The sequence below is a fragment of the Otolemur garnettii genome, unplaced genomic scaffold (genome assembly GCF_000181295.1).
Source record: "Otolemur garnettii isolate 467f Iridium unplaced genomic scaffold, OtoGar3 scaffold00070, whole genome shotgun sequence".
Taxonomy (NCBI): domain Eukaryota; kingdom Metazoa; phylum Chordata; class Mammalia; order Primates; family Galagidae; genus Otolemur; species Otolemur garnettii.
The window spans coordinates 1371577-1395276 of NW_003852465.1; the positions used below are offsets into that span (position 1 = coordinate 1371577).

The following is a 23700-nucleotide window of genomic DNA, read 5'->3' on the forward strand; positions in this document are numbered from 1 at the left end:
GTCCTGCCCACTGCATCTCAGACCAAACCTCACTCCTGATTCAGAGTTACAACCCAAGAGCCTACAAATGCTTATTCTTTTCTTATTTCCTGTTCCCTTTGCTTTTCTCTCTATTTACCGGCATCTGGCCATGCCTGCTTGCACCATGTTTCCTGATTGCATGGTAATCTTTTTTTCTACTAGGAGAGCTTACTGGGGAAAGAATATAAGAATGGAACAGATCCAGAAATGCTGCACTTACCAAATTAAATTAATTAAATATGATTAACAAATATAAATGACTCATCCAACCATCAGCCTGGCTTGTCCAGGAACTCTCAATCAGGGTATAAATCAAAGGCCTCACATGGATACCAGGAAATTTAAGAATTTGATGAGTTCTATGATTCTTTAGATGCATGTGATTTTAGTACCGTGCAAAAAGAGTCATTTTAGATTCTTATCCTTAGAGGATACTGAATTTCACCACCTTCGATTTCTTACTGTATCTTACCCCCAAACATGCAATGAATAGCCATCTCTGGACATCTCAGGTGTTCTAAAACTAAAGGGGAGCCCATGGGATCTGCAGTCAGAAAATCAGCCTCCACTCATAGCTCTAAAAATTACTAGTTGTCATAAATGCATCAATGTACAAAGTTACGATTTAATAAAAAATAATTTAAAGAAGAAACAAAGAAACTGCCAATTTGTTTACAAAATAAAAAATAAAATAAAATAAAAATCACTAGTTGTGTGGTGGTGAATTCAGTTAGTGAGGCCTTAGTGTCCTTAGCTGGAGCATAAAGAGAAGGACTGCCTTGCCGTCTTGACAAGATGTTTAGATGGAGACAGATACCATCTATGAAAATATATTATGGTGTGACACGTGTATAATAGTAAAAGCATTATTGTCATGACAATAACAAACAGACCATTAGAGGGGCTTAAAATAGTTTTGTCCTACTTTTCTCCTTTTCTGTCAATGCTCCTTCTATTCCACTTCTTTACTTTGAGTAGAAAATGGAAGCATCGAAGAGGAGATGAAGCTGGGAGAATTACTCTGAACAGAGAGTGGCTTAAACATACGGGACTGAGTGTGTATCTATATATAATTTCAAAATATTACAGGGGTACACACATTTTAGTTACATAATTAGCTTCTGTACATCTTAATTTATAGGTGTGGCCCTTTACCCTGAATACGTGCACTGTACCAGGTAGGTACAATTCTGTTTACCTGGCAAACTGCATAGCTGAAAATTCTGGCTTTCCTTTTACTTTTCACTACTGGTTTTCTGTGTAACCTTAAAAAGTCAGTCATTTAACCACCTAGTTTTCCTAGGTGAAAATATGATACGTTTCCAAATATAACTTAGAATTTTTTTTAAAAAAGAAGGATGGTGTCAAACACACTTAGAACCTGGTGTTGTCTTTGTCCCCACCTCCTTACCACACACATTCTAGCCCCTCACCCCTAATACATGTATTTTGGTAGTGGCAATGATAATTATGGGAAGGGTCCATCTATTTATACTCAGTAGATAAATTTTCTTCAGAGTTTTTTTTTTTTTTTTTTTTTTTATTTTCAAGGCTTAAGTTATATTCTTCTTGGTCTAACAACCTTAGAATTTACTTAAATACATGCTCCACAGACTCCCGCTAATACAAATTAATAAAGTTCTGTGCAACTCGTTAGGCATGAAGTCTTAGCCCCTCCAGGATTAGGTCTTGTACTTTGTGATCTGGACCATGCTGGCATTTGACTCTCCTCATGGAGCCGGAAGCAATGAAGTGTACTAGATAGAGGTGGGTCCTGAGGAAAGTCACATTTCCCTGGAAGGCCAATGCCCAAGGTCCAGCCACTACGTCCAGCCAGGCGTTTAGTCAGTGGAAATGAGATTGGAGGACCCAAACCTCCTCAGGAGGTTGAGGAGGGTTTTAGCATTCACAATCTTAGTCTCGTCCATGTCTGCGGGATGTCTAGACCTGATATCTCAGGGGCCCATTTCTTGCCTATCAATAAGAGATTGAAACTGAAGAATCTGAGTATTTAATTGGGTTTGCCCAAACTGTTAAGTTGATTTTCTAGATTTGGTTTTCGTCTGGATCAGTCTAGTGACTACAGGAGAAAGACTCCATGAGAACTACCACAGAGACTTTCTGAATTCCCATCAGATTCCAGGTAGGGTATCCAAGGGTTTCAATATGGTTTTTTCCTTCCTGTTTACTCTCTTTTTGTTTGTCTGTTTTTATTTTTTTTCAGTTCAAATTAATATGAAGGTACAAAGATTCGGTTACACTGGTTTCAATTCTAAGGTAAAGTTCAAGTTGTAGTTGAGCCCTTCACCCAGGGGTTGTGCTGAACACCCTCACATTGTGCACATTGAGACCTCACCAACTGCCCTCCCTCCTCTCCCCTCTCCCTGCTTGACTATATTTGTGTTTTATCTTCTGTGTGGGCATGTCGCTGTTGATATATTGCTTTTGTATCAGTCTTGAGTACACTGAGAAGAATGTGTTTCAACTTCATCCAGGTAAACACAAAAGATGTAAAGTCTCCATCATTTCTTATGGCTGAATACCATTCCATGGTATACATATGCCACAGTTTGGTAATCCATTCATTAGCTGATGGCTATTTAGGCTACTTCCATGACTTGGCAATTATGAATTGGGCTGCAGTAAACATGCTAGTGCAAATGTCCCTGTGGTAAAATTGCAGCAACACCAAAAATAAGTAACTGGGCTTTGATCAAGCTAAAATGCTTCTGTACAGCCAAGGGCACCACAACCAAAGCAAAAGCCAGCCTTCAGAATGGAAGAAGATTTTGACATGCTACAAACATGACAAAGGCCTAATAACTAGAATCTACAGAGAATGCAAATTAATCGACAAGAAAAGAGCAAACAATCCTATTTGTAAGTGGACAAGAGACCTGAACAGAAACTTCTCTGAAGATGACAGATGAATGGCCAACACATGAAAAAATGCTCATTGTCCCTAGTCATCAAGAAATACAAATCAAAACCACTCTAAGATACCACCTAGCTCAGTGAGATTATCCTACATTGCAAAGTCCCAAATGTGCAGATGCTGGTGTAGATGTGGAAAGAAGGGAACACTTCTACACTGCTGGTGGGACTGCAAACTAATACAGCGTCTATGAAAAGAAGTATGGAGAATCTCAAAGGACTAAAAGTTGACTTTCCATTTGATCCCACAATCCCATTACTAGGTATCTACCCAGCAGAACAAAAAATCATTTTACTGCAAGGTTTTGTTACATTAATCATCATCATCTTCATTTATCACTCTTCTTTATTTTGACACATGTGGAAATATCTTAATGGTCTGTGAGATACAGTGCAATAATATAAACATCTTTATATTAGGAAAGCTAGCTCTCCATTTGCTTTATTCTTGCTCTCCTGTGAATACAGGAGAATGACCAGTTCAGTTGCATGTAAAGATTATTAAGTGATCACAGTCATATTACAACAGAAAACCAGCTTATTTAAAAGTTAAATGCAATGTCTTAAATATGGAATTTTGTTTTTCTTTCTTTTTTTTTTTTTTTTTTTGAGACAGAGTCTCACTATGTTACCCTCAGTAGAGTGCCATGGCATCACAGCTCATAGCAACCTCAAACTCTTAGACTTAAGTGATTCTCTTGCCTTAGCCTCCCAAGTAGCTGGGACCTGCCACAGTGCTTGGTTCCAGTTGTCATTGTTGTTTTAGCTGGCCCAGGCTGGGCTGAAACTCGCCAGCTTCAGTGTATGTGACCGGCACCCTACTCACTGAGCTAAGGGTACCACCATTAAATAGGGAATATTTTTAAGAACTTGCAATTCCTCTGTTCAGTAGGGTATAGGATGATTAGGTATGGGTTAAGATATTAAAAAAAACACGAGTTACGTGTATCATCCAGATACAAGCTACATAGACACACAACACAGTACAGGAAAGGAAAATTAAGTATTTGAATAAAAAATATATTTCCTTGACTGAAATAAGGTATTAAATAGGTCAAAGAAATAGAAATAAAGGATTCTTTGAGAACAGAGAAAACTAAACATGGCTAAGATTATATAATGTAACAGTTAGGATGAATTATCTTTTAATATTCTTCCATATGATCTTTCTATAAACTTTTCTTGAGGAGAAATAAAATTCAAAATACCTCCCATTTCAGTTCACACAGAGCTTGGGGTGAAAGACGGAATCTGTAAAAGCCTATTTCAACTTCTACTTGTTATTAGGGTTGGATTAGAAGACAGAAGAGCCACGTAAAAGGGAAGAAGGTGGAAAGTAAGAGTAAAGTTTTATGTGTGTAAAGATGTGTTATTTATGATGGAAATATCTATAAAAACAGAATTCTAAACAAAATTAGAAATGAGAAAAAAATGATATTTTCTACTAAAACCCACACAAAATAAATGATTAGGCTTTGGGTAAAAGATCAATTGAAATTCAAAACAAAATCTTTGATAGCATTTACTGAATCTTAAACAACACTGGAAAAACACACACACATATACAAACACAGGCGAGTGGGAGTGGGAGCGGGAGAAACACTTTACATGAGCATCCCAGACTGGATGTTTCCTATCCTGATAGTAAACAGTAGCATAGTCTATCATGATGACATTGATATATGCTGGTTTTATGAGCTTACAATGTGAGTGTCTGAAATTACGTGCCATAAATGAATAGTTGCAGAGCTAGGTATCATACCCATATTAAGTGTCTAACCCTCTAACCTCTAGATATGAACATCGTTTTTATTTCTTCGGGGAGCTGACTAGCTGTTTTGAATCATGCAGACTCAGTCTAAGTTTAGCCGTCAGGATTAATACTCAAACGCAAGCGAAAGCTCTACAACAACACTCCTTTTATCACATACGGTTTGTGATAAGCAAAGCACATTGATGACTATCACAAATCTTAGGGAAGGTGAGGTCCTTTATAATACTTAATCTCGATGAAAAGACTAAGGCTTTGGAGAAATGAATGCTTTATTAAAATTCGAAAACCTAAATCAGCACCATTTATACTAGATATTGAGAAAGGATTACGACAGTCACTTCAACTCGGAACACACTGGTCTCAGCCACCACGAGTCAATTAGAGTTGGCTCAGAATGTGATACCTGTTTTAAAGGAACACAAAAAAGTACCACAAAAATCCTTCATTTTCTATGCTTTTAAACTTGACAGGTTTAAACACTTAGAAAAAAGCAGAATAAACAAAAAAATGTTTTCAGAAATAGAACACATATTAGGTTGACCAACTAGAATATTCTCCCAGGGTGATTACTGCATGGTGTCATCTGAAAGCGTGGTCCTAGGCTTGGTGAATTCTAGGCCATCACCACATGGAGAAGGGTAGACACATCTCAGACAGGGTCATGAGGTGCTACATCCAGAAAAAACACGGACAAAGCATGCTTGGTACCATACCAGCAAACAGATGGACCTTAACAGAATTGATAAAGGTGAGGAAAAATAAAAGTAAACATTAGAGGAAAAGAGTGGAGGGCAAAATATTACAAATGTGGTCTGGGAAGTCTAGTGGGGGTTATGATTAAAACCAAATCCACAAAGAACATGGTTGTATTGAAAGTGGAGTTTCTTAACAAATCCTCACTTAATCTAATAGTCTTTGGGTCTTTTTAACCAACTTACTCTTCTTCTTCTACCGCTAAACAATTTCTATATCCCAAGTACCTTGAAAGGAAAATATCCACAGCCTCAAGTACAAATGGTTTACCAGGGAATTTAATTTTATGTAACTTGCATTTTTTTAATGACTAATTTTAACCAATAGGTTTGGGTGGAAGAACTTCCAAGATCAGATCCAACAGCTTTTTATCCAACAACCTGTGACCTGGGAAAACTCATGACCTTTTATAAATGGTATTCTATTCTCTAGAATCTTAAAAGCCTACTCTGGAGAAATGGAACCGTCCTGTATATCCCTTATCAGAATCTGAAATCCTATATTTAAGTATGTGTTTATTTAATGTGGGTTTCTTCCACCAGCCTATACACATCCCTATATAAAGGCCAGGGCCCAAGTCTACTTTATTTATTTGCTGTGTATCTGGTATAAACCCCCCAAATGGGTTTTGAATACAGCCCATCCTATTCGTTCCACTCCAACCCAGCAGGCGTACAACTTTGGGGACTACTCCAAAAACTAGAGAACGTGGAACTCTTCTGTTTTTCCCATTTCTCCTCTCCCACTCAATCTCCCCTCCATGGTACTCTGGTTGTAATAAGCATACTTCTACTAATGTCCCTATCACACGCAGATTTCTCCAAAAGGAAATGGACTAGTTATCTGTGTGCTTACAATCTCTGGCAATGCCAAGAGATTTCATTTTTTTTTTTTTATTACTTTCTAACTAACATCAAGAAATGGTTTAGGATAATGACACGTTAGCTTAGACTATTAGGAAGTACTGAGTGGCATAAAAGAACAATTATATGAAAGCAAATAAAGCCAATAGATAATAAATAAAATAAATCACCTCTTTCTAATCATCAAACAAATTATAGGATTTAAAGAAATCATAAAGGAAGGATCTCCCACAAGGAGAATCCCCTACATTTAATAATAATAAATCACTGAGTCCTATTCTTTATTATTTTTTTTTTCAGGTAAAATAATCCTTTCACAATCTTTTCAGTAAAAATCCAGAAAGAAATACATACATGATGGTGTTAATGCCTGAGAGCTGTTGGAACATTTGTAGGCCACAACCCACAATTAAAGCTCGGCGAGTTGGGGGATAACTCAGCATTCTGCAGATCACAGGTCCGGCTTTTTTTTAAAAAAAGAAAGAAAAAAAAAGGACACATCTATTATTTTTAGCTCTCATAGTAATTATTCCCATTAGGATAAATTTCCCCAAGTATCCATGAAATCAACATGACTGGGCATTTTAAAATAGAACAAATATACTTTTACAGAAATCTGGGTACAATGTATGATTTTTAAAACAGACTTTGTATAACTTTTTAAACTGTAAAGCAGTGAGAGAAAATTCAAGTTAAAACAATTTATAGGTTCTGGGGAGACCTTTATAACCAAAACCATCAAATTATTCTTCCTTAAATTCCTATAAGCTATATTCATTAATCACCCTCTTTGTTCTTTGATTTTCTTGGCAATTAAATATTATCTAAAATTCATCCATGTAGGACTACAAAGTTACTGGCAAAATTGCTTTCATCAACCAAAAAAAAAAAAAAAATAGCATTTATCAAAAACAATTAAACAAGAAACAAAATTCACTCCAATCTCTTTTAACTGAAGTTAAAGAATTTGGGCACAGTCTCAGACTGGCTCAGAGCTACTATAGATATTATTAACAAAAGTTATCAAAAAGGTAATAAAAGTAAAATAAACGTCTATCGTAAATGAGAGTGGGTATATATATAAAACACCCATACATACACTTTTAAATTTTGAATAATTCCTTAAGAGGCATTCAGTGGTCATTTTAAAATATAAATGGCCTTTCAAAAAACAGCCCAGATCTCTTCCTCTTTATCAGAATTGTAGATCAATTCTAGAAAGCTGTCAATCTAAATAATCCACCGAGGCCTTATCAACGACTAACTTTATCAACGCCTGTTGGCCTGTTGTCTGGGCATAATTATTAATGTGCCCTTTCTGTCTTCATTAAGTGTTCCAATTAAGTGTCACCTTCGCCCTAAGAGGCATCCTGTATGTCCATCTGGGGCTAGAGTTGACTCCCAGGACCTATGGTATTTCTGCAGTTAGAAGAAATGATCTGAGATCAAGGGAATGCTAATTGCTTGATTAGAGGCATTTTTCCTGGAGGTCACATTTCTTTAGGGAACTGAAAACCAAGTCAAGTACATTAAAAGCCAAGGAAGTCTCACTATATCTGGAAATCTTCTAGAAATCCAATATTCCAGTTTGTAGAAATGGAATAGAATATGCTGTTGTCTCAGCAGTAAAAGTTAACGTCAAGCCAGGGCATTAATTACAACTGAATATCGTAGGGGCAAGAATATTCGATCTCTGCGTATGTGAGATTACTATTACAAAACTTGATTTACTACAAACGACTCTGTCTCTAAATGGCAAGACAGGACACAGATTAATTTGGTGAAGTGTTGATGGCCATTCCAAGCTAAATGCAGTGACAACCCATTTAGCAAGTAGGCAGAGGGTATTATAAATGTCAAATTGCCTCAGACTCAAGCAAAGCAGTGTTAAAGCCTAATACATCAAAAAGGCTGGGGAAACAGGTAGATTCTGAGCGCTCTATGGTAGCAAAATATATCTGGATCAGCTGCCTAAAAGATAGCCAGGCTCATGTGAAAACACAGGTATTTATAAACGAGCCACAAAATAAGCAATGTACTACCTTTTTCCATGTATCAAACTTTCAAATAAAAATATTGTCATTTACCTTACACACCACGGAAAAAAATTTAAATAAACAACAAAACAGACAAAAACCCTTTTCAGCTTTTAATAACCCCCATTGATGAGAAATTGGCTTTTCCTGCTGAACAACAACAAGAAAACCTATTATAATCTTTGGATAACTGTATCTGCTTTTACTTGTAAACTGTTTCATGAGTTGATGGACAGATTAGGTAATAATTTTGCAAGACATAAAAACTAAGAGAAAATCATGAGAAATGAGGACCAAAGTCTGACCTGCCTTAATATCAAGAGATAAGCTATCACATAAATATCACATACTTATGTCTTAGCTTCTTTTAAAATCTGAATTTTGTATTTTCTCTTGCTTTGGACTTCCTGTTAAAAACAAGCAATGGTAGTTCCTCTGTTAGACTGGACTTTTTCTTAACAGATAAATTTTGGTCGCAGTAGCTGCACATCTGATTGTGCATAAACAAAATTAAAGAATTTCCTTTCATTAAAATCATAAACCTAGCTTGATTAGGCAGTAAAAGTGACTTAACAAATAAAAATTATCATTAATCTTTATATCACAGAAGCTATGAGGCTAAAGAAAAAAATTAATTATATTAATGGCTGAATGTCCATAAGTGAAAATTTTAAATGTCATGCTCTACTTACTACATTTCTTTTGCTCTTGTAATTAAAAACATTTGTTTACACTAACATTTCACCCTTAATGTTCTTTTAAATGTTTCTGTCTTTGAAACACAGAATTTTCCACATAATAAAAACTAACCTCTAACCAATTAACGTAGATTAGAAATAAAAGGATCTCTAATGTAACATGTAATTAAGAAATAGATTTGAGCACTTAAAACGGGTTGATCTTTTTCTTCATTCTGAATGCCCCACACTATCAAGTTGCCATGTAACTTGCACAGAGTTGTCTAGTTTGGCAGGGCTCTGATAGCAGGATAAAAAAGACACTCCCACAAGAGCAGCCATTCCTGTGGACAGACCAGCTGGGAGCGCAGCCTAAAGAAGGCTCTGAATCTGATTAAAAATGCACAAGATCCCAGTTTGTATAAAATCCCAGCTCTTGACTTCCACTTCCAGCTAAGATGGAGTCATAATTATCAGCTTGTACCTCCCCACATGAAACAACCAAAAAAAAAAAAATGCACAAAGTAATAGTTATCATGATAGCAGCTAAGAGGCAATGAAGAGACCAATCCCTGAGATTCAAGGAACCAATGAAGTGAACGCTACAATTAATTATTCCTGCTAAATGCCTCAGAAAAGTTTCCAAGCTGCAGCCGAGGGAGGGGAAAGTAGGCCAACTTTGGTGGTCTCCTTGAGTTGGAAAACAGCAGCTCAGAATACAAGGATGCCCAGAGGTATAGAATTTACAGGGCAGAGGGCCAGGGAGGAAAGGAAGTCAGAGGCAGAGAGAAAGAAAACTAGAGATTTTCAGAGTCCCCCAGTACTGACCAGTGGATGTCTGTAAGGAAACAACCCAAGGTGGGGAAAAGAGTCAGAGGAAAGGATTAGTGAAATCAATCCCAGAAGCTTCTGCCCGGCTGGAAACAATGTCTGCTCCTACCAACCAGAATGAAAACCTAGAGTGTAAGGAAGAGTACTCAGAAGGTATCTACCTTAGCAACGGTGTAAATTCAGTCCTAGGTTAAACATTCTTCCGTAACATGGAAAACAGCTTAAAGTAACACCCAACTGCTTCCAAGCCACTGAACGGCATCCCAGAACAAATCTCAAGGATAATACAAGATACATAATATCTGGCACCCAACAGACAATAACCAGGCATACACAGAGGCAGGAAAATACAACCTGTGATGTTAAAGGAATCAATTCATCAAGAGAACAGAACAATCCTAAATGTTTATGCACTTACTACTAAGAGCTATGAAATATGAAACACAAACTGATATAAATCCAAAGGAAATAGAAAAACTCAGTTACACTCCAGTACTTGATCACCCTCCTTTCTCAATACCTGATAGAACAAGTAGGCTAAAAATCAACAATACTATTAACAAACTTGACCTAAATAACTGACGTTTAAACAATACCCCACTAAATAAGAGCAGGACGCACATTCTTAAAGAGTATACCTATACTTACACTCTGAGCTCTAAAAGCATTCTCAATTAATTTAAAAGTTTTCAAGTCATGCAATGAATGTTCTCTGATCGCAAGGAAATTAGTATGTAAATTAGTAACTGGAAGATAACTGGGGAAACCTCTGAAACTGGAGATTGAATTTATATAGATCAAAGAAAAAATGGAAATTAAAAATGAAACTGAAAAAATATCAAAAAGATAATGTATAAAAACTTGCAGAATGAAGCTGAAGTAGAAGTAGTAAATTTATAGCAATAACCTGAGCTTCAACCTTAAGAAATCCAAAAGACAGAAAAATGAAAACCAAAGGAGAAGCATGGCTAAAAATAATAATAAGATCAGAATGGAAATCAACGAAATAAAAAAGAGGAAGACAGTTGAGAAAAACAACCAATAAACCAAAAAGATCAATAAGATTGATAAGCGTTAAGTCAAACTGTGGTAGGCTGAATAATGGCCCCTAATGCTTGGAACCTGTGTTACTGTAGATGACAAAAATGGATCATGTAGATGTAATTAAGTTCAACATTTTCAGGTGGGAAGAGTAACCCGGGTTAGCCCTAAATGCAGTCACATGTACCCCTATCAGAGGGAGGCAGAGGAGAGTCAAGAAAAAAGGAAAGAAGGTGAGTGCGGAGATTGGACTGATGTAGCTGCAGGACAAGGACCACTTGCTACCACACTGAGAGCTGGAAAAAGCAAGACACACATTGTTCCCTCGAGATGGCGGAGGAACTGTGAGAGGGTTTCTATTAAGTTGCCTAGTTTGTGGTAATTTGTAACAGCAGCCACAGGAAACTCATACACAGACTGACCAGAAAAAAGTGAGAAAAAATGCAAGTGACCAATATCAGGAATGAGAGCGATGAGCTCCCCACAGTCATTAGAAGAATAACAGAGAGTCACGAACAACTCTATGTCATTAAACTCAACATTTTAAATGCAGTAGACAAATTCCCTGTTAGATGGACTCTTCCCAACTCACTCAAGAAAAAATAGGCAGCCTAAGTAGCCCTACAAGCTATTAAAAGCATTGAATTTGTGGCATATGTATATAAAAATAGAGACTTTACATCTTTTGTATTAACCTGCATGGAGTTGAAGAACTTCCTCCATGGTAGAACTTTCCTCAGTGGTAAAGTCATCACAAGAACGGAAAAGCAAGTATCCAATTTTACTCAATACTAATGTGAAACCCATGAATTACACACCCACACAAGAGAAAAACACAACTAAGTTCAAGTGGGGGGGAAAGGAGGATGAAGAAGGAAGGAGGGGGATTGATGCGCCCTCACTTAACCGCACAACAGAAGGAAGGGTATCTGGCACACCTCCTGGGTGAAGGGATCAACTACAACTTGGACTCTGTCTAACAAACACAATGTAACCTAATCATTGGACCTTCATAATAATCTGAAATTAAAGAAAAGTACTGACTTCATTCAAAGTGACACCCCCTAGAACTCTCAAATCTCAATGTCTTGACGGAAAGCAGGTCGGTGGTTGTGCATGGAGGAATCCTGAAGGGGCACCAAGGAAAGTTTGGGGAAGCAGGAACACGTTCACTCTCGTGATTGTGGCAATGGCTCACATAGGTCAAAATTTATCACATTATATGGCTTAACTACGTGCCTCTCACTGTATATAAATTGTGCCTCAATAGAGCTGCCAAACAACAACAACAACAAGAAGCTTTTCCCAGTAAAGAGACCCAAGAAGTCACGAGGGCTGACATGGTGAAAGGGATGGCAAGGAGAAAGTTCAGATATTCAAAGACCAGGATTTTCACTTAAATCAGCCTGCGAAGAGGTTACTAATTAGAAGCACCAACATCTGATCAAACTGGACCCACAAAGCCTGCAATGAGAACGACCAAGGATGCAGGACCCTGAAGATTTCTTCCAGATTTCCCTTGCTCTTATTCTTCCCTTTCTTTTCCTCTTATTTGCTTATGGGCTCTACCACATATTAAGAAAAGTTGAGAGAGAAAAAGTAGAACACTTTGTGACTAATGAATTACAAAATGCAAACTGTAGGAGGTTTCCCCGCTGCTGACAAAGTAAAGATGCCTCTGCGGAGAAAGCAGGGGCCTTCCTGGGAGCAAGATAATCACTGCTCAGCTTCAAATATCGCTCTCCACACTCTTCCAGTTAGGGCTCCATGACTGGGCTACAATCAGGCACAGCAAGGCCCCCCAACACCTCTGTCCTCTCCTGAAGACGGCCGCAGGAGGCTGCTCTCACACAATCACCCCGAGTATGAAGCATTTGCTCACTTCCCAATAGATTCTCTAACATTTCAATAGCTCTTCATGCCGTGTGAACCATTTATCACCATAAGAGTCCTATCAAGGAAGCAAGAGCAGGTGTTACAGCCCCGTCTCAGAAATGAGGAAGCTAAGCACAGAGGGATTAGATAACTCTCCCAAGGTCATAAACTAATAAGCATGAAGAACTAGAAAGAACTTAAGCCAACATTTTGCTCAGGCCATAAATGTCAAGAAATTTTATAGGTGTACTTATGTCAACTGATGTTTCTTAGCATTAAAAAAATCAACAATTGATAAACAGTGATTATGAATAACAGATCTCCAAACTGGCACATGTTCAAACTGCGGGAATAAACGCACTCTGCTCAGCCTTACTTCCATCCATCAACTACTTTTTCTTCATCCTTTTCACGGCCCCACCTGCCATGACACCCAGCGTCAATTCCAGATTCAGCAATTCCAAACCCTTCCTTCCACTCCGCCCCTTTCTCAATTCTCACACCCAGGGGGTTGAATGTTGGTGGAGAACAATGAGCAAAAATGAGTCTCTCAGGTTTCCTGACAAATTCCGTGTGTCTGTGAGTCGTCAGAGCCTCCCTGTTGTCTGGGGAGCCCTTCACTCATCTCTAATTGGCTCTCAGTCCTGGTTCCACAATATCCATCTTAAACGTTCCTCCTCCTTAAACTTCCATTGCCTGGTCTCCCATCTCTATGCCTGGAAACCTCTTACTCCCTTGTCGTAACTGAAGCACCTACCTGGGACCTACTCTGTGCTAGGTACAGAGCCATGAGGAGGCCCTGCCCACAAGGTGCTCATGATGTTAGGATGGGGAAGAAGTTACGACAGAAGGAAAACAAGCTACACCACAGAGGCTTAAACGCTGCAACAGAGGGAATGAATGGCATTCTGAGATGGAGGCAGAAGGAAGGCCCCACAAAGGGCTGTCAGATCAATCCACATTTCTCACCCCAAACTTGTACTTGACCTTGGGTTTCCTAATTTCCTCACTGTCTATTCCCGCTTCCCGCATTTGATACATGGTTGAGTTTCAGTAATAATTAATATATGTATGCCTCACTTCTATGAAACATCAGAAAGATTTCTCTTATCTTGCACCTGTCCCCTCTCTACCTCCGCACCTCCCCACTGCCTGGCCTGGGGTCTCCCCCGTCTCCTCAGTGAGCCTGTGTATGGCCATACAAAGTGTTCACACAGACAGTGTTGAGATGCCAGTCCCACAGCTTAGCCATTTTAAGAGTCAATCTCTCTAAGCCTCCATTTTCTCTTCAGTAAAATAGATTTCATAGTAGGAGTAGCAGTATCTGTTATGAAGATTAGAGATGAAGAAGTTCTGGGCACATGCCACATTTTCAATAACAAGCCTGTCCACGGTCTCTACCTCTCCAGTCTCCACTGAGTTTAACAACCCAACTCCTCCACATGGCTGCCATCCTCTCTACTAAAGCACGCCACTAATCACTTCACTTACAGGCTCAAAACCCTGGATGACAGACAAATTAGAACTTTCAAGATGCAGTTCACTCAACTTCCCCTCCGATACACACTACTTCAATAACTTTAGGTCGTATGTTTTACGCAAAGAAGGTTGATATTTAAATAATTCTCTTAGAAAGCTCCTTCTGCTTGGGATCCTGTTCTTCCAATTCTGGATGACTGGCTCCATCCTGTGCTCACTCCTGGCTCACTGGTTCTGTGGACCCGGTACCTGACCTGCCCTCCATATCGGATCATGACTCCACGCTGAATGATGTCAGCTGCATGCTTCAGCTTCTATTATTTTGCTTCCCATTGTGCTTTTCTTTGTCCAAGATCACGAAAATAGAAGACATTTAGTACATATCTGCTTTAATAAATATAAGGAAGAAAAGAAGGAAAGCGGGGCAGGGGAGAAGAGACCCACCGGGGCAAACACGAGAACTCGTGGATGAAGCACCCTGAGTGCCCTCCCAGTTGCCAAACAACGTTGTGATTAATGATCAACTCCCGCCAAGATCCTGAGCACACCCATGCTGTTTCCCTCCACAATACGCAGCAGAGGATGTTTGTGATTACAAGCTGGTGCTTGGCACATGTTCTGTTTGGAAGAATAGACTGCTGCTATTGATAAATCCAGCCCCCTGGGGGTCAATCATTCCTTCACAGGCTGGCATTTATGCCAATACTTTCTGAAATCCTCCAAGGCAATCAATTTGCCAAGACGTTGTGATGGGCCAGTTGTCTATGGATGCGTGCTTGTGAGCTGATCCAGGTACCTTAGGGGACTGTATGCAATGGCTGTGTTAATCTAGTCATTATTACGCCAGGTTGCTAAAGTGAGGACTTTTCCCCTACTGATTAACAGGAGATGATCACGGGGCTTAATATTACTAAAATACTGTTTTGAAAACTTTTTTTGTTGTTATTATCAAGTATACTTTCTAAACCTTAAAATATTTCCTTCATCAAAGGTAGGAACATAAGTGAAGCACACGTCAAATGCATCACCCAGCAATCCTGGGAGGAAGCCACTTCAAACTTCCTAACTGCCGTGGAAGAGTGCTATGCTGCTGAGGTATGGTGCCTAGAAAGGATATTATGAATTGCTGCTCTAATTCTTGAGAAAAATAAGGCATCATTTCTTAAATAAGTAATTTTCTTCAGCAAGGATATTCTTTACATTATCTGCAGACAAAGCAACTTTTAAATGAAGGGACAGATACTTTAACCTAATGGTATTCTGACAATACCTAATGGTATTTTCACAACAAATGATCATTCTTGTGATATAATAAACTTCTTTACTTATTCAATTTTTCAGTAGATACTTATGCCAGGAAATAAAAATATATCTGACTTGCATTTGTTAGAGCTATACAACCACAAGCAGTGTACAACAGTCCGGTTTCTTCAAATCACAGACCCTCAGGGTTAAATCCGTCTCTGCTCCTTAGCAGCTGTGTTAAGCTGGATGGGTTCCTTACCCTCTCTGAGCTCCGGGTTTTGTAAGTTGATGACCTCTATTTCATAGGTGTGTTTTGATAATTAAAGTTGGCAACGCACATGAGGTATATCCTACCATAACTCAAATACTGATGCTTCAGCTATATGTGATTGCATCTTTCAGCTCTCTAGAATCTTCCATAGCTGAATACAATTTGAAAGTTTTCCACTAAAACTCTTCAATAAATTAGTTAGGTTTTCCCTCTCTGTAAACGCATAAACAAAGAGCCTTCACTTTTAAAGATTCCACAAAATAATTCAGCTTCATTAACATACAGAATCAATGGATTCTTTTAATTTCTTTTATGTTAGACTTAATAGAACATTCCTTTCCCCCCCAGTTTTAGACATGCTTTATTTTCTTGACATGCTATTCAATAAGCAGTAGTTCATGCTGTAACTTCAGTCTCTCACTCATTGTTGTTCCCTACCAACCTCTGTCAGACACATCATTCATTTGGCTGAGAGTGATTGATTTCTGTTTGGCAAAGCGCCGAGGCAAATCCTTTCAGAAAATGAGTTCTTTGTGTTGCAACAAACATCTTCTAGTTTATCTGTTTTTCTAGTGTGTTTGGGTTTTAGGATTTTCTTTCTTTTTTTTTTTTGAGACAGGAGCCTCAAGCTGTCCCCCTGGGTAGAGTGCCATGGCATCTCAGCTCACAGCAACCTCCAACTCCTGGACTCAAGCGAGTCTCCTGCCTCAGCCTCCCAAGTAGCTGGCACCACAGGCGCCCGCCACAACGCCCAGCTATTTTTTGGTTGCAACTGTCATTGTTGTTTGGTGGGCCTGGGCTGGATTCAAACCCGCCACCTTGGGTGTACATGGCTGGCGCCTTAGCCACTTGAGCCACAGGCGCTGAGCCTCCTTCTTTTTTTTTTTTTAAAACCTCAGATTAATATGAGGGTAACAAAGGATTAGGTTACCTTTTTTTGCAGTTAATATAACATTCCTATACAGAATACTCTAAACCAGTAGGACTTATGCCCCAGGCTCCCATAATGAATAATAGTCCTATCAAGTCAAATGATATAAACCGCCAAACTATTCACATAACCACAGATAAGCCAGAATTATTTCATTCCCCTGCTTCTGTTTTAGATCATATGTAGACTTCCAAGAAATCAAATATTCCCGCATCTGTATCAGATTAGACCATCTGGAGATATGTGAACTATGCTTCTAAACATGAATCATTTGCTTGATTTAAAAAAACCTGTGTATTCATATGGCTATTTAAGTTTTATATGGATCTGGGAATATCCCCTTAGCACATTCCTCTTTCAGATTCAGATATTCAGCAAATAAATGCTACTGAGAATTAATGTGAAAACCTGACCAGGACTCATCCTATATTTGGCTTTACATGTAATAGTTCCCATGAACAAAAATACCAAAAAGATTAAAAATCAACCTGAATTCAATGGCCTATGATCTTATGGTAGGGCAGAATTATCTAAACATAAAAAACAAAATTGCAATTGTCCCACCAAATTCCAGAAGTATGCTTGCTGCAAACATAGGCTGTACTTTGAAATATAACATTAAAAGAGAGATGACATTTTCTGTCAGCATGACTCTCGGAAAAATCATAATTATGTCAAAAATATCAGGAACTATATATAAAATGAATCGCGTACATGAGGCTCTAATTTCAGAGTGGTTCTTGTCTACCCCCAACTTGTCTTCCCCCCACTCTTCTATCACCACCACCAGAAAAAAAGTTAAAGAAAGAAAAAACATGGTCTCCTACGTAATAAAAAATATCAGTGTTAAGTCATTTAATGCACGTGTAAAGTAGGACGTAAAGATGTTCTATGAAAAGGCTGGTGCTAAGTTCTCCAGAATGTGGCAGGAAGTACAGCACTGGCTTCACCAAAGACTTGATTCAGATGCCGTGGATGGAACAGACAAAGCCCACCAGGGAGATTCCTGCATGTACCTGGTCATTATGTGCACGAGGACTGGCATACGGGGCCCTGGAGGTCACAGGGTGAATGCCAGATTTTAGAAAATGCTTTGTTCACAGCGGCAATCCCAAAATAGTCTATCTCATAGCATATAAATGAAACAAAGCTCTCTTTCTAGGGCTGACTTACAAACTGGCTGTTCTGGAAATTAAACTCTTCCCACTAAAGTTGTGTGAGGCTACAGAACCTGTTTCCAGTTAGTGAAGGAGGCCAGCCACCTCTGAGGACCCGAGAGGAAAAACTGATCTATGCTGCAAGTATCAATCAAAGCCTGGCCTTCTCCAGGAAAGGAAGGAGAGAAGGAAGGAAAGAAGAGAAAGAGGGAGGGAGAGAGGGAGGCAGGAAAAACTCTATTAGAAAGTCCATTTAGTCTTGTCTTATTTTACAAATTTTCAAAAGAAAACATTCTTACCTAAAAGGATCAGATACAAATGACAAAATGTAATGTTTCCAAAACCAAATACATCTTAATAACAGAGAAAAGTTCAATTAACTAGCATAAATATATTAACAGTTTTAATTTATTATAGGAGAATGTGTTAAAAGCAGCATTGTATCAAAATAACCCTTTTTATTTTTATTTTCTGTTCCTCAAAACATTTTATGGCCTAAAGCAGTTGGTTAACGAACCACTCCTTCACCAGATCCTAAAATCAATAAATATTGAAACACTTATAGACAGGAACAAGCTAGTACATACATTTTAATTTAAAAATGCTATTGAATTTCTATAAAGAACTGAGTATTTCTACTGCAGATAACAGTGTATGCTTTCCTGTTAAAGACTCAACTTATAACATTTAGCAAAACTTCAAAAGTATAGAATGAGATTATTTAAGGTGAGAGAGATTGACAAATATGAATAGGTTCAAATTACTTTTAAAATCGCTTATTAATCTGGCTTAGAATAAAGTAATTTTTTTAATTTACTCACCAAGAAACAGAACTATGATTCCAAAAATAATTTTTCACAGTTCTCTCCTCATGTACCCAATGCTATACACCAGCGCCTTGTAAAAGGCAGTGTTTAGTTTTACTCACACACTACAAGGGTCAGTTCAGAAATTTCAGCGACCTGTCCTGGTACCGTGGAATGCTCAGAGCTCTTGGCCTATGAGTGTCATTTCCTTCAGAATCACGACTACTTGATTTGAAGACAGACCTGTGACATAACACTATCCCTGACACACAATTCATCACTGAAAAAAACCTAACAAAATACCACCACATCAAAAGGAATGCAAAGGAAAACTAAAACTTTCAAGGAATATTTAGAAATGATTGATATTAATTAATTTCAGGCACAGAACATATCCTTGAATGCCTGGATTTAAACAAAACTTGGACATGTGAGATTTGCTAAGACAAGACAACACCTATCGAATTGCCTATCCACAGTGAGATTGTTAAAATCTCCCGTGTTCTCCCATATATACACATAAGTGTGTATAATACATAAATATACATAATATGCACGTATATATACGTATGGCCGACATTTAGAGAGAAGGGTCTCTGTGGGTATATATGTGTGTGTGTAGATAGATTGATATGGAAAGAGGAGATGTTTTATAACTACAATGATCACCACTGCAAAATCTATTCCTTGCAGACTTTCACTTCCTGATGTCCCCTTTTCTGACTTTTCCACTCCAACTCTGATAAAAGAAATGAGCCATGATGAAGAGATAAATACCATATTCGTTCCAAACTGTTACAACAATTCTGTTCCTTCTTCCATGTTTTTAATTCATAGACACCTGCCCACAAAGCTACATATTCTGAAAAACAGTGGCAGAATTTCAATAGCGAAGGATTAACAGTAGGAAACGGGAGAAGTGAGGGCCACACGTCCCACTCTGGGTAGGAATCAGGAAAGATAGTATTGGTATTTGATTAGCACATCCAGCAGACAGAAAATATTTGCATTCAGAGGCTGCTAGTCTGAGAGCAGGTCTGCATGCTAACCGTTCCTATTGATCATCCCTTAAGCATCTTCACTAAATCCGTGTTGACGGCCACAGGACAGGCAGCTATTTATGGCTATGTTGATGTGTTATCCTACTGTGTGTCAGCACTGGACAAGGAGAATTTGGGAGATTCTTCTCCAGATGCTTTTCATTTAAATGTCTGTGGCTATCTAACCTTATTTCCTTGGCATTTTTGTTTTTAACTTGTGATTGTTTTTCATTAGGCAGATTCTTCTAATCTTCTAACGTGACACACACCATAATTTCACTTGATACGGTTTGAGATGCTCTTCTCGATCAATATGGCTCTCTGGGGATGAGGTCAGTATTTGAAAATCTATATATGGCTGTTTTATTTTGAGGCATGTCTGCAGTCACCATATGGTCAGTGAAAATCTGGGAGGGGAGTCAGGATGTGTCTATTTAAAATACTCACTGAAATCTGAGTTTCTACTTAGAAATGCTTTGATCCGGCTACTTTTTCTGAATGCTAAATCTTAGTCTTCCAAAAAAAAAAAAAAGAAATGCAGTCTGCCCACTGTACTGCAAAATTCAATTGTAAAATAAAACTCATTTCTGTATGTTTTCATTGATTAAATCTCAGTTATGCATATATAAAAAGGCTAGTGTTATGTTTATTACCAGAGACGGAGGAATGATACTGATGTTGCTATTCAACTTGTTCGTGGCTTATTTAGACAATATTCTAGCAGGGCTCAGGATCACTGCAATAAACAGTTTAGAAAGAAGTGAAGCAGTGTCTGGCTGAATGCCTTGCAGGGATCTTTCTAGAACATCCTGTCCCCTGAGATCCCTTAAAACGCCAAGATTCTATGACTCTATTGAATGAAACTATTTTAGCAACCTAGCCATTAAAAATATATGGTTCCTTATGTAAAATATAGCTGTGAGGTAACTGCTATGTAGGAGTGTAAACAAATGTTCTGTTTGAAAGAAGTACGTGGCAATTATAAATTATTCCCATTCATTATTCATCAAGTTACTATTAATACACATGTTTCGGGAAAGCAGTGGAGAGCCATTTTCCTAGCACTTTTCTAATAAGTGCTATTCATAAATATTCTATTTAGCCTATTGGTATAAAGACCTTTCACTTTATTGTTATATATCCCTTTGGTCTTTTAAGGAAAGGAGAGAAGGAGAATAGAAAGAATCACATTTGTGGAAGCAGAATGGTGATAAAGGAGCCAGGACAGCTGAATTATTTCTAATAAAGCGAAAAATGCCATATTTAAAACCAGAAAACGACATCTGTATAACCTCAAAAACGTGTGTCCTAAGGTTTTTGTGTTTCGACTCAGAGTCACTGCTGAAATAGATTCTCTTTCACACATTTCCCCTCACTTTGCAAATTGCCTCCAAATCTCCAACCACTTCAGAAGCCAACTGATGCAAATTCCTGGAACTTTCCTCCCTTCCAACACAAATTTCTCAGCACCTGTATCTGTTTGTTTTTCCCTTCTCGTGCAGTGAAGGGAGGGACTGTTTCCTCTCTGAGCCTTGACCCGTTTTCCCCACCGCACGCCTCCCTCCTCCTCTGAAGTCTTGTCCATCATTAATCCCCACAGTCCTCTATCCCAGGGCTACCAACCTGCAATTCTACTACCTCTACACTTTTTAACAGAGGTCAACATAGAGTTGATCCATTTTATTTTCTAAGCTTGCCCCCTCCCATTTGCCCTCTAAAAGGTCATTAATGAAACCCTAAATGCTAAGACCAGCAGTGAAGTAGTCATTCCCTGTGATTTCTTCACGTTTCACACCATTGGCTGATTCTTTTTTAAAATAGTTTATTTATTTATTTTTAATTTCAAAATATTATAGGGGTATGAATGGTTTTTGGTCACATGGAGCACTTTTGCTATCATAGAGTCAGGGCTGTAAGTGTACATCCATCACCCCGATGGTGTTCATGGTACTGGTCAGGGAGGTTCTTGCCCACGCCCTACCCCCGTCCTCTGCTTCACTTACACTGAGTTTTCTTCCCTCTACACACGAGTGCTCATCGGTTAGTTCCAGTTTAACGGCAAGTACACGTGCCATTCTTTTTCCATTCTTTACATATTTCACTTAGAAAGTTCCATTCAAATTGTTGCAATAGACATTCATTTATTCTTTACTGTGGCTGAGTCATATTCCATGATACACATATACCACATTTGTTAAGCCACTGATGATCTGATGGGCACTTGTGTTGATCCCACATCTTTGTAATTGTGAAGTATGCTGCAAGAAACATTCGAGTGCAGCTGTCTTTCTGATAAAATGATATCTTTGCCTTTAGGCAAATACCCAGTAGACCTACCATTGGCCAATTCTTTTTTAAAACTTTTACATCTTTTTCCTTTTCTGACAGTACAGAATTTTGTTTCTCCTCTAACATGTCTTTATTCCATTTCAGTGATCTTTGCTGGGTTCTATTCTTCTGTTACCCTAATGTAGGCAATTCTCCAAGGTTTTACTCCAAGTCCTAGGGGACTTCTACTTCGGCCGATCTCTTTTACTTCCAAAATTCACCTTTTAATTAAAAACAAAATAAAACATCCATATATACAATTTTTACCTCTAATCCTAAACTTTTTCTTGATTATTAAAGTCATATAACTTATAACTTTAGTATCCTGATGCTTAAGGAAATAACTTTGTAAGTCACATTATTACATGTGTAATCACACTTTTCACTGCTCACTGGGTATGCCCTAGATGAAGACTGCAAGAAACTATATAGATGCCAATGAGAACGTGTTTCCTTTGAGTCATTTTTTCCCGTTAACAGTAAGAATCGTGTAAATGTTGCATTTTCCTTCCCGTTATAGCTGATAGGAGGCTCAGAATCAAATATGCAGTGAATTTTTACTAAGTGTTTATGACTTTAGAGTCATAAATCTGCATTTTCATTGTCCTCATGGTGTTTATTTTCTCTTCTATTTTTTAATTTTCCAAACCATTATGTGTTTGTTTTTATTTTAGTTCCTGTTTTTTACAATTTACATTTACTTATAGTTTTGAATGTATCCACTGCACGCTTCCTAAAATCATGTCGGGAATAAGGCAAGACACAACCAAGCAAACAACACTGAACAGCTGTAGGTACTCAACAAATTCAAACCCAACCCAGCAAAGCGCTCACAATTACGCATCTGTTTGTGGCTTCTGTGAGTGCTCAGTCACTGACAACTGAATCAAAAGGTACTTTAGTTCATACATAATGCTTCTTTTAAGTGTTCTTTTACCTAACACCTATTTCTTTTAAGGTCTAACTTTAATAAGTAACTTGAAATGTTACTATCTTTGTCAAAAGATACAAGAAATTTAGAATAAGCTATTTCCATCATTTCGGAATTGGATTGGGTCCTATCAGTGTCCTTGGGTGGGTGGATGGAAAGCTACATGACAGTTTGTTTACGGCAGGGAGTAAATTCATAGCGTGGTTCTTCTTCTCACCTCTCATCCACAATCAGTGAAATTTATATTAAGGGTTTGGAACAATATACGTGCCATAAGAAAAGGTAAAAATACCAGAGAAGTATAAAAATTGACCACAGTACTTTACTTACTAGGATCTCATATGACAAAACATACTACATTCAGAGTTGACAAGTGACAAGCTGAAGATACAGAGGGGGCTCATCCTTGGGGACCTTTCATGTACAATTCACCGCTCACCTGTCATGAGGATCACGTGGCAGGGACATAGGTCCGGCACTTATGGCCAAAGGAGGACAGGGAACACAGTCCACAAAGCAAGAGCCCTCCCATTGGGGAATACATCTCCTAAGAGCCTGCTGCTCAAGAACGCAGCTTATGCAGATGATGGTTAATTAACATGACTCATCCCTTTCACTGCGCTCCCTGATGACCTTGGTTCTTATTTCAGTTTGGAAACAGAAGCAATTAGAAGAGAAATAATTCATCTTCCCACCAAATCTGCAAT

The 23700-nt window shown here is 38.3% G+C and overlaps 1 protein-coding gene across 1 annotated transcript in view; it reads right to left on the bottom strand.

Moving 5' to 3' along the window:
- SLC2A13 (solute carrier family 2 member 13) overlaps window positions 1–23700 on the bottom strand; it is a 349721-nt gene that overhangs the window by 178941 nt on the left and 147080 nt on the right. The window contains exon 4 of the mRNA XM_003793533.2: window positions 6700–6808. Coding sequence (XP_003793581.1) covers window positions 6700–6808 — 109 coding nt within the window. The remainder of the gene's footprint in view (window positions 1–6699; window positions 6809–23700) is intronic.